General features: G+C 38.9%; 1 protein-coding gene across 1 annotated transcript in view; it reads left to right on the top strand.

Moving 5' to 3' along the window:
• SLC25A21 (solute carrier family 25 member 21) overlaps positions 1 to 11,472 on the top strand; it is a 274,715-nt gene that overhangs the window by 200,902 nt on the left and 62,341 nt on the right. Inside the window, exons 5-6 of the mRNA XM_007938588.2 lie at positions 3,879 to 3,938; positions 7,669 to 7,776. Of these exons, the coding sequence (XP_007936779.1) occupies positions 3,879 to 3,938; positions 7,669 to 7,776 (168 nt within the window). The remainder of the gene's footprint in view (positions 1 to 3,878; positions 3,939 to 7,668; positions 7,777 to 11,472) is intronic.

The raw sequence follows: 11,472 nt of genomic DNA, 5'->3' as shown, positions 1-11,472 counted from the left end.
TTGAACTGCCAGCCTTCTGGTTAGCAGTCAAGTGCCTTAGGCACTACCCTACCAGAACTCCACATAGTATCCACATATAGTAGATGTTCAATATATATTAAGTGAATAAATAAAATGTATATACAAAGAAACAAAAACAAATGTATTAATTTATAACAAAAGGCATTCCAATCCTGTTCCCCCAAATTTCCACATCAGAGTATCTGGAAGGCCACAGACTTGTACTTCTGGCCAAGATGGAGTAACAGGAAGCAGATTTATTCTCCTACCTGAAACAACAAAAAAATGAACAAAGTAAATGAAACAGTGGTTTTCAAGGCACTGGACTTCAGGCAATGAAGAATAATAGTATCTGAGAAAGGGAAAACAAATGAGATGAGTCCTAGAATTGCCCCCACTCTACTGCCTTGAGAGAGATTCCGGGTCCCCTGGTAGGGAAGGGAAATCCAGACAGAAAGAACCCACTAGCCTCTGTGAGTTGAGGCAGAGCTGAGAGTTTCCACATAGTTAACGGAATCCCAGAACAGACTACTACATCTTTCTCATGATATTCTTGAAATCAGATTAATCATCAGAAGTGTGCATGGACTGAAAGCAAAGGGAAAAGCAGTTTGCAGAGCTGGTTCATCCACACTGTGGCAAAATGTACTGACCTTCTCCTGACAAGGTGGTTAGAGTTCACAGGACAGAGCACCAGAAAAGACAGAGTGGCAGAGAGAGAGAGAGAGAACTCAAGCAATCTGCAGAGGGCCCCTCCAGTATTCAGCTGAGTACTGAGCAGTGTGTGCAGGTAGGAAACTACCTAGGTCTGGGAAAGAATGATCCAAAAGAATTAGAGGAAACAGTGCTCTGCACTCACATAGGGCTAGGAATAGTGCTTGTTCTCACCAGCCAAATTGGAAAAGTTCAAAATTTACAGGGCATTGAAGAGAACTCAGAACAATCCTTCCTTGGTAGTGAGAAATAATCAGACCAAGACTGAGCATTACTCAGGTCCCACTTGTTAAAAAGCAGCACCCAAATGGATCAACTGTTTCCACGTAGTTAACAGCATCCCAGAACAGACAGACTGCTACATCTTTCTCCTGGTATTCTTGAAGTTAGATTAATCATCAGAAGATTGCTTAGTGTGCATGGATGGACTGAAAGCAAAGGGAAAGCACAGTTTGGAGAGCTGGTTCATCCAGACTGTGGCAAAATGTACTGACCTTCCCCTGACCTACCCCAATGTCATATTTCTCCAGACCCAGCCCCTCTCCCTAGAACAAAAAGCCAACCAGACTACCACTTTCTACATTCCAGAGTTATGTTTTATAGAGTGCAACTAAGAAGCCCTGGTGGAGCAACAGTTAAGTGCTCAGAATGTAACCAAAATGTTGATGGTTCTAACCCAGCAGCCACTCTGTGAGAGAAAAGACCTGTTGATATGCTCCATCAAGATTACAACCTAGGAAACCCTATTGGGAAGTTCTACTCTGTCATAGTAGGGTTACTGTGAATCAAAATCTAATCAACAGTACACAACAACATCACATAGTTAATTGGATTCTACATTTTATGCCCAAGTTCCACAAACTTTGATTAAATGTCAATGTTTTCAAAACTCCTTAGTTATATTTTAGATAGTAATTAACTTTATTACATGTTCACCTTACCAGCATATTTGTATGTGTGTGGGTATAGATGTGTGTTATGTGTGTGGTAGGTAAATATTTTTTGTAGAATGTACTCAGAGAAAGTTTGAAATCCTCTGCCTTGAGGGATTCCAGGATTTCCAAGGTCTATATGGACATCTCAGGTGTCACAGGAGGCAAGAAGACCCTGTCTCCAGCAGCAAGGAAAACCCTAGCACAGAGAATCTCTTTCCAAACTACTAACAAACACAGCTAGATAATGGATAAGCATAGTATGGGATGGGATAAGATGGGATGATACAGTGGTTAAGAAAACACACAAGCTTTGGAGTTAGAGTTAAGGGGAAATTCCAGTCCATTCGCTCACTGGTTGCAAGACATACATCCATAAAATGGGAATCATGATTGTACTGTGACCTCTTACCTGATAATGTTGTTGTATGGGTTCAATGCAGTAGCACATGAAAAGGTTTTAACATGTTTCCAAGACCACACAGTAGATTCTCACAAGTGGTACATATAACCAAGGTATCTATGGTTCCCTTAGCAACAAGGTGAAAAGGGGGAATGGAAACTAAGATTTACTGAAAGTCTTCTGTGTGCCAGGCATGACAAGAAATCTTACTTAAATTACTTCTTTAAAAACAACTCTAAAAGTTGTCATTAAATATAAGTTTTTTTGTTTTGGGAAGTTAGGAAGGTTAGGTGACTTTTCCATGCTTTCGCACCTAAATAGCATAGCCAGGATTCAGACCCAGGACAGCTCACTTCAAAACCCCAACAAGGTGATTACCAAAGAATAGTGATGATTGTGATCAGAAGGATAGAAAAAAAATTACCTTTAAAATCTAAGACAGTAACACTTTTCCTCCCATAGTTAATGGTTTCTAGTGCATATCTCATCAGAACAGAGGTGAGTGCAATTTCAACACCAGGATAGTTTCAGGGTTATCACCATCTACTAGAATGTTAGATCAAGAAGGCAGAGGTTTCTATTTGCTTGTTGCCAGTGCCTAGAACATAGGAGACACCCACTAAGTATTTGTTGAATGAGTGAAGAAATGAATCCCCTTTCTAGAAAAGTCCACATCCATTGTTGATTTAAAGAACCAAAGCACAAAGCCATTTCTGGTCTTTAAAATCTATCTAGTGGACTGCCCAACCATGGCTATGAGAAACCACCTCTTGTGACAACGAAGTATTATTTGCCCCCAGGTCTGAATTCTTTTCTTGCTCCGTTTGACTGTAAGGTAATGTTGCTGTTAGTTGCCATTGAGTTGATTCTGACTTGTAGTGACCCCATGTGGGCAGAGTAGAACTGTTCTATAGGGTTTTCAAAGCTGTGGTCTTTCAGAAGCGCACCTCCAGGCCTATCTTCCCAGATAAAAGAAATAGAGTAAGAAACATTTTGTACCATTTAATGCTTATGTCATATCTGGGGACTCCAGAATCAGACCCTAGTGGGACATACAAATAGACCTTATCAGTGATGTTGAAAGCTACCTGACAGAGTATCCAGGAGCAAAACATCATGTTCAAGCAGAGTTGTTGCCCAAAGTATAAAATTATGTTAAACATCATCTGCTGAAAGAATCAACAAATCTTCATCATCATCAGATTTTAAAGGAAAAGTAAGCATCTCTCTTTCTTTGTTTAGGATGAAGACAGTTTCACTTTAAGGCAGGAAAAGACTAGATGACCTCATCAGTTTCTTCCATGTTTATCATGGCATCTTCATCATCGTTTAGTGTTTATGAAGTCCATGGAACAAGAGGGGAGACATAGAGCAATATAAATGCAAGTTAAAGCTGAAAAGTGGATGTCTTTTACAAGTGGGTCAGAAAATCGAGTATTCACTGGGAAAGCAGTTCTTAGAGAAAACATAGGAGACCTAAAATTTCAGGTCTCTATGCCTATAATTTTGAATCACTGCCATAAAAAAGAAGTCTATAGATGTCTGGGGAAACTGAAAATGGTCATGGTAAATGGAAGCTGTATGGTTCATTTACTGCTATAAAGGGTTCCGTCAGCTCTTCTGTAAGTTATTATGGCTGCATTTGAAAATGTGAATGCTAAAGTATGATCCAATAGCAACTACCCGAGACCAGATTAAAAACTGTGTTAGATAGTTTATCATTTTTAAAAACTGCTGGCTAATATAATGATTTACTAAAGAAATTTGAGTCAGTTAAAGGGTTTGTTGTTGGAAATTGTTCTACATCTCTAAGTTTGGTTTTGTTTCAGTTTTTCACCTTTGAGCAGTACAAGAAATTGCTGGGATATATGTCACTGTCACCAGCATTGGTAAGTGAGAGTATTTATTATACTTAAGTGTATGTGTTATTTCATAAAGCAGAATCTGGAAACAAAAACCCTTTTGATTCCCCAAGCCTAGCTACTAAAATGTGAATTCAAGTTATTCAATGTTCAGTTACTTGTTGAAAGCTATCTTCCTAATAACTCATAATTTGGCTATTTTATAGCTCCCAGTGATGAATTTATGATAATAATGATATGTGTGGAAAGGCTCATATGAGATATGGTCAATAATATAAAATAAATAGGACATTTATCAAAGACTCTTTTAAAGCCCAAACATGAACATGTTTACATACATACAATATATATTTATGCAAAAGTCAATATGCCTAAGATTATTTCCTAACAGGTCATTTTTCCAGCTTTTGCTCAACCTGTAGGAAAAATAGGACTCTTGGTCTTCAGGTTACTTGGAATAAAATCACTGTGTGGTTAGATGCAGACTGAAGGACCTTTTATAGGAATGTCTGTAAACAACTCAGGCAGGGAAAATAGTGATCTTACAATGACACATCTCAAGTATTACATGAAATTTACTTGGTGATTGGAACATTACCCTTCACCTCCCTCTTCCTTCTTGGTGTCTTTGCCACTTTTCACAAAGCAAGTTAAATTACATTGATCAAATAAATGGGCTCTACATATATGTGCAACAGGAGCCTCAGAAAGAGCATCTCCACATCTGCAAAACAAACAAGGTCTGCACTGGCTCCCCAGCTGGAAGTGTATCTTCTAGACCCTAGGAAAATACCTCAGTTTGCCTGCTGAATTGTATCTCCAACTCAACCTCTGGAGAGGCAGTGGTCTGAGCTTCAGCTCTAGTTACTTTACCTATAAAGGTTTATTTCAGAACATTTACTCTGTCAAATAGACCATCCAAGAAGTATCTTTCATTGTAAGTCATATATACATAGCCCCTTTCTGAGAAGGACCCTATTGTATCACTTCCCATTATGAAAAAGAAATCTCTTTTCCAGCCTTCTGCTGTAGGGGACAACCTATAGCAATCAAAAAGTGGCAACATGAGACCTAAAATTATCTAAGGGTTTGTGTGTGTGTATCTGTGTGTGTGTGTGTGTGTTTAATTCCCTGCTATCTTCCTTTATTGACATTCTTAACATGGAAAACATCTTGGTACAAAGAGGATTAAAAACTTCCTTTTTGTTGTTGTTGTTATGTGCCGTTGAGTCAGACCCAACTCATAGCAACCCCTCCTTGGGTTTCCGAAGCAGTATCATTACGGAAGTAGATTGCCCCATCTTCCTTCCGAGGAGTGGCTGGTGGGTTTGAACCGCCAGCCTTCTGGTTAGCAGTCAAGTGCCTTAGGCACTATGCTACCAGAGCTCCTAAAACTTTCCTAGCAAGAGACAATAAAATATGGTCTCCAGAGTGCCAGCTGGCTGTGTCAAGCAACAGTACCATGTAAGAGACTGCAATTCTTTTAAGAATTGAAACCGAAAAGCATTTGGCTACTCCAGCTACTATAACCAAATGCATGCAAACTGCATACAGTTTTTCTCTTTTCTTGCGCTTATTTATTCTAGTTTGTTTTTTATATGACTGGACACTTCAACAGCTGTTTAATGTCCCATGGTGCTCTCACATGAAAAGCCTTGGAGGCTGGAAACAGACAGTTAACTCTGGTCTCTGGACTAGTCTAATAACACTATCTGCTGATATCTCATCAATTCTTTTGACAAGAGACTGCTGAACACTAGTTCTGACAGCAAATGTAGCTGAGTTTTATAGAACAAAAAAGTGAATTACTTGGAAGATTTCATTTAGTAAGTAATAAAATCCCGAACATCTGGATTTTAGCTCTCTCAGTCAGAAGGGTTTGGGACTAGTACCCCCCCCTTTTGGCATCTATGATGAAAGTCTGAGATAAACGAGTAAAATATTCAGTCTGTTCTCCTATACAAATGTGTTTAAAATCGTAATGAAGGGGGATACAAAGAAAACATCTTTAGTTTTTCCCTATCTCCCAGAATCTGTATGCAATCCCATTCTTCCTCCATGTTTTTATGTGAAACAATCCTTTACAAAAGCATTTCACACATTTTTCTGACCCTCATAAAATTCTTGTGAGGTAGGAGAATTGGATATTATATTATCTCTATTTTACAGATGAGAAACTGTAGCTTAAAGAAAAGGCTAAGTGATTTATACAGAGAGCCATAGCTAGCACATATGGTGTCTTTGCGTGAATTACAAAAATAAGGTTTTCTTACTCCCAGATGATAGCTCTCCAGTGCTCAGGCTTGGCAAGCACAGTGCAGACCGGATTTTAGCCCCCAAGCACTCTTATGGCTGGGTACCTTAGTCTGTGATAAACTACTACTGTACATGGCAGCCCTGATCACACAGCCAGTAAGTGGCCAACCAGGACCTGAGCCCAGACCTTCTGGCTCTGGACCCTGCCCTCATTCCACCCTACCTCCCTTTAGAAGGTTTTAGAACATTCCCTTCTCCTTTCTCTCTTTTGTTTTCCTATTTTAAGGATATTAGAGACCTTTAATAAAAACTATCTATTCTTTAATCTTCTTGGACTTTTTTCCTCTCCTAGTTGTATACAGAGGAGCTCTGGTAGCATAGCGCCTAAGGCATTTGACTGCTAACCAGAAGGCTGGTGGTTCAAACCCACCAACCACTCCTCAGAAGGAAGGTTGGACAATCTACTTCCGTAGTGATACTGCCTTGGAAGCCTAAGGAGGGGTCTTTATGAGTCAGGTCTGAATCGATGGCACATAACAACAACAGTTGTATACAGCTACTACCTCATCTGGGAATTAGAGCTTTAGAACTAAAGAATTATTTTTTTCCATCATCTATTTTGGAGATTTGAGGCTTTGTTTTGTTTTTCTGCTTTGTAGGATTTTGGTGTTTTTTGTGGTAGTGGTGGTGGTGGTGGTTTTTGATTCAGATTTTTCTGAAAAGTGCTTAAGCACACTACTGAGAGAAAAATTCTAGAAATGTATTCTTTCCTATTGAAGAAATTCTAAGAGGTAGCAAATGACAACCTTACATGCAGTTATCCTTTGTAAAGCATTCTAGATTTTACTCGAGCCCTTCAGAACAACCAAGATATTTCTGACATAGGCTTTAATTCTGGGCCAAAAGGATAGGGAAATCACCATTTAAAAAGAAAAAAATAGGGAAAAGATGAAGAAAAAATAATTTTTGTTAATAGTCTAGAATAGTGATTGTAGCAGCATGACTCATACAATGAAATGTTTCTGGCTATGTGGTTTGTTACCTGCCATTTAGCTTTTTTATTAAACATTTTATTTATGATTCTGTTTCTTGAGTTTCTTTATCTGCTCAATAGATGTATTTAAGTAAGTGTTTAAAAATGAAGCTCCCCTTTCACAATTCAAACTTTCTTTTAATTGTTATGTGAGCAGATGTTTTGTATCACCTTAAATCAGTAAAACAACCTTTCTTTTAGTTAAGGTAAAAAGTCGTTGTTGATGGGACTTTGACGTTTTATTTTGAATTGTTAGGATGTGGTTTGTGGCTGCTGTAATTTCTTCTTCATGAATTGTCAGCATCTAATCAAGAACTAAAGCTGTTTGTTTAGTAATGGTATATGATTGTTTTTGTAGGTTTCTCCATTCTCATCATTACAATCAGCTGCATAGTATAATCTATAGGATGTTTAACCCAGTACACATGATAACTTGATTTAAAGTATTCATTGATTTAATGTTTCTAGACATTTGCCATTGCTGGACTGGGATCTGGACTAACAGAAGCCATTGTGGTTAATCCTTTTGAGGTGGTAAAAGTTGGCTTGCAAGCCAATCGGAACTCATTTGCAGAGGTAACTATTTAATGTTTTCCTATTGTTGAGGGACTATAAAAATATATTTTAAAGTACATATATAAAAATATGAGCCCAGCTCTTATCCACTTGTTAAATCCATGGTGAAGTATTGTTAAGGAAACAACATAAGAAAAAGTCAAGTTTATTCCACAAAGAAAGAGTTAACAAAAGCACACTGAGGTCTGAAGGACAAGCATGTTTACACATTTTTATTTTCAAGTTGTAATGTAATCTATAATGGCTTGGGAGCTCTGGTAGTGTAGTGCCTAAGGTACTTGACTGCTAACCAGAAGGCTGGTGGTTCAAACCCACCAGCCACTCCTCAGAAGGAAGGTTGGGCAATCTACTTCTGTAGTGACACTGACTCGGAAACCCAAGGGGGGGGGGGTCACTATGAGTTGGGTCCGACTCAATGGCACATAACAACAACATAATGGCTTATTTGGAAATCTTTTTCCTACTTTTGGCAAAATTTCTATGTTACATTAAACTAGAATAGACTGTAGCAAGCACAACTGAGTTGATAATATTATTGTGCTTTTTTTCAAAATTATGCAGTCATTTTCAAAATTACCTCACTCCTTTCTGCTCTCCACCCATCCCCCTCCCCCAAGGATCCTGATAATCTGTCAAGCTTGTCTTTCAGTTAAATCTGAATGAGCACGTTACTAAACCTGTGTAGTCATCACCACTTGGACGTTGATGGGTCTTGATATTTAATCACTGATACATGATGTTCCATGAAGACAGCTTCCCTTGGTGTATGCTGCCTTCACTTCCTTCCAGTTGCTTAATAATCCCTTTAAACCGCCAAGTCCAACTGTTCTTGTTTTATTCTTTTGGGTGCCAAGCATAAGGTAGGGGAAAAAACAATGGGATTGACATTCCAGGTCCTTTCTTAACATTTTAATTTAATTCCACAACTGGTTAGCATGTGGTATAAATTGGTTTGGAGTATCTGCTGACCTGAATTTTTCTGTAGAAAAGTTCCCTTGCCTACTACTAAAGCAGCTGCTAATGGGTGGAGACTCCCTCACCTCCACCCCACTTCCTGCCTGCTGATACTGCCTGAGAGTTCCCTGGCAGCTGCTGAAGCAGGGGTGTGGGAAAGTAGGGGGGCCCCACTCACCTGTAGTTGCCAATACCTGAGGGATGGGATTGGGCTGCAACAGCAGATGATATCTGCTCAGATGAAGTCAATCCACATTCAGGGGGATTTTTTTCGTTTTTTAATTTCAAACAGTTGTCCTATTAGCAGTGAAAAAATTTAAATCCCTATATTCCCCCCAATCTTTGTTTATGTTTTGCTTTCTTTCTATTCTTCTTGAATGAAGAAAAAAGATAGCAAGAAATAGGAGGAAAAGAAAAAAATGCATTTTTCGAATGGTCTACCAATATAGAACGTTTAAAACAACCCCCATGGAGTGTATCCAGGAAAAACTTGGTTTGTTAGACTAGGAAAATTACCAGCTAGAAGAAAATTTGGAATGCTCTATCCAAAGCCCCATATACCTATTGGGAAGCTTGTCTTGGGGCAGCAATGAATGGGCAAAGGAAAAAGCCAGCCTTCAACTGCAGTTGTTTACCAAAGCAGCATGTAAACGTAACCACAGGGGCACAAATGGGGCAAAATCAGGGAGTATTGCCAGGAATGGAAACAGTAAGAGTTATCACAGCACCTCTGCTCATACTTAATGTACTTTTTCTCTCTTCTGCCCTCAAGGAGATTCCACACTGAGGCCAAATAAGAGCTGGTAATGTTTTGCATGTGCTAAGGACTTCTTTGCTAGAACACATTAAATGCTCTTCCAGACCAGCACAAGAATGTGCTGCACGTGCATGTGTTCTCAATATGTTCACACGAATGCAGTCTGTGCAAATGGTTTGTGTAAATCAGCTGTTTCTTTTTTTATTATTCTTTTATTTTTAATCTTCTTCAATGACATGTCTGTTCATGTCCTTTGCCCATTTTTGATTGGATTGTTTGTCTTTTTGTGTTGGACTCTAAGTTTTTTGTTTTGTTTTGTTTTACCTTTCCTGTCACCCAAGTTAATATGTGTCTACCCTCTAGTTAATGGTTTACCCTCCGTTCCCCATCCACCCCTGGTAACAATCAAAGAATATTTCTCTTTTTGTGAAACACTTTCCTTGACTTTTGACAACAGTGGTCTTCTACAAAATTTTCCTTTTGTGATTAACTAATTTCACTTAGCATAATGGTCTGTAAGTTCATCCATGCCATGAGATGTTTGGCAGACTCATCATTGTTCTTTAATGCTACATAGTATTCCATTGTATGCAAGTTTGTTCATCCATTCCTCCATTGGTGGGCATTTAGGTTGTTTCCATATTTTTGCTATTGTAAACAGTGTTGTGATGAACATGTGTGTGCGTATATCTGTTCATGTCATGGCTCTTATTTCTGTAGGATATATACCTAATAGTGAGATTGCTGCTTCATATGATATTTCTATTTCCAGCTTTTTAAGGAAGCACCAAACCATTTTCCACAGTGGTTGCACCATTTTAGTCCCACCAGCAGTGTATGAGGGTTCCAGTCTCTCTACACCCTTGCCAGCATTTGCTGTTTTCTGGTTTTTGAAACTTTTCTATCAGTGCTGGGGTGAGATGATATCTCTTTGTTGATTTGATTTGTATCTCTATAATAGGAGTTCTGGTGGCCTAGTGCCTAAGGCATTTGACTGCTAACCAGAAGGCTGACAGTTCAAACCCACAAGCTGCTCCTCAGAAAAAAGGTTGGGCAATCTATTTGGATAGAGATACCACCTTGGAAACCCAAGGAGGGGTCGCTATGAGTTGGATCCGACTCAATGGCAGTAAGTTTGGTTTTTAGTTTTGGTTTAATGAGATTCAGGCATTTCTTAAAGTAGGGTATTGGGGGGCTCCTTTGGGGAATATCTCTTCTGTATCATCCACTGAACTGGCCATTGTCAGATATTTGCTTAAACAAAATAAAATCTATTAGGTATACTATAAAATCTTGCAATACTACTTCAACTAGTTAGAACTTATCAAAATCATGATTGCACGGGTTACTCAAGTCGGCATTTAGTTACACTACCTATCGGGATTCAGTAGCTGAACTAGCGTGGTGTTTTGGTGGCACTTTATAAGTGACATTGATCAAATTTAGAAGTTGGCTAGCAGTGAATGGTCACCCAACACAAAGCAGTAGGATTAGAAAGGAAAAAAACAAAGTGAGAGAAAGAGATAATGTAATAGTAGAAAAGTTTTGATCTACTTATTTAGTGGTCATTTTAGGCAAATGCAGCTGTTACATATATGTCTTTTGTCTACACCATCCACTGCTATTGATTCCAATTCATAGCGACCCTATAGGACAGAGTAGAACCACCTCATAGGATTTCCAAGGCTATAAATCTTTATGGAAGCAAACGGCCTCATCTGTCTCCCACAGAGTGGCTGATGGTTTTGAACCACCAACCTTTTGGTTAGCAGCCAAATGCTTTAACCAGTGCTCCATCAGTGATCCTTGTCTTTTATCTAGGATTCATTAATGCCACAGTCACCTGTACCTTTTTCCATTGACTAGAACTTTCTTTGGGAGCTCTGGTAACATAGTGGCTAAGGCACTTGACTGCTAACCAGAAGGCTGGCAGTTCAAACCCACCAGCCACTCCTCAGAAGGAAGATGGGGCAATCTACTTACAT

The sequence above is a fragment of the Orycteropus afer genome, unplaced genomic scaffold (assembly GCF_000298275.1).
Source record: "Orycteropus afer afer isolate SDZICR_OR568_19922 unplaced genomic scaffold, OryAfe1.0 scaffold00051, whole genome shotgun sequence".
In the NCBI taxonomy this organism is placed as follows: domain Eukaryota; kingdom Metazoa; phylum Chordata; class Mammalia; order Tubulidentata; family Orycteropodidae; genus Orycteropus; species Orycteropus afer.
The sequence above is the reverse complement of the archived record's forward strand: the minus strand, read 5'-3'. Positions and strand labels throughout refer to the sequence as shown.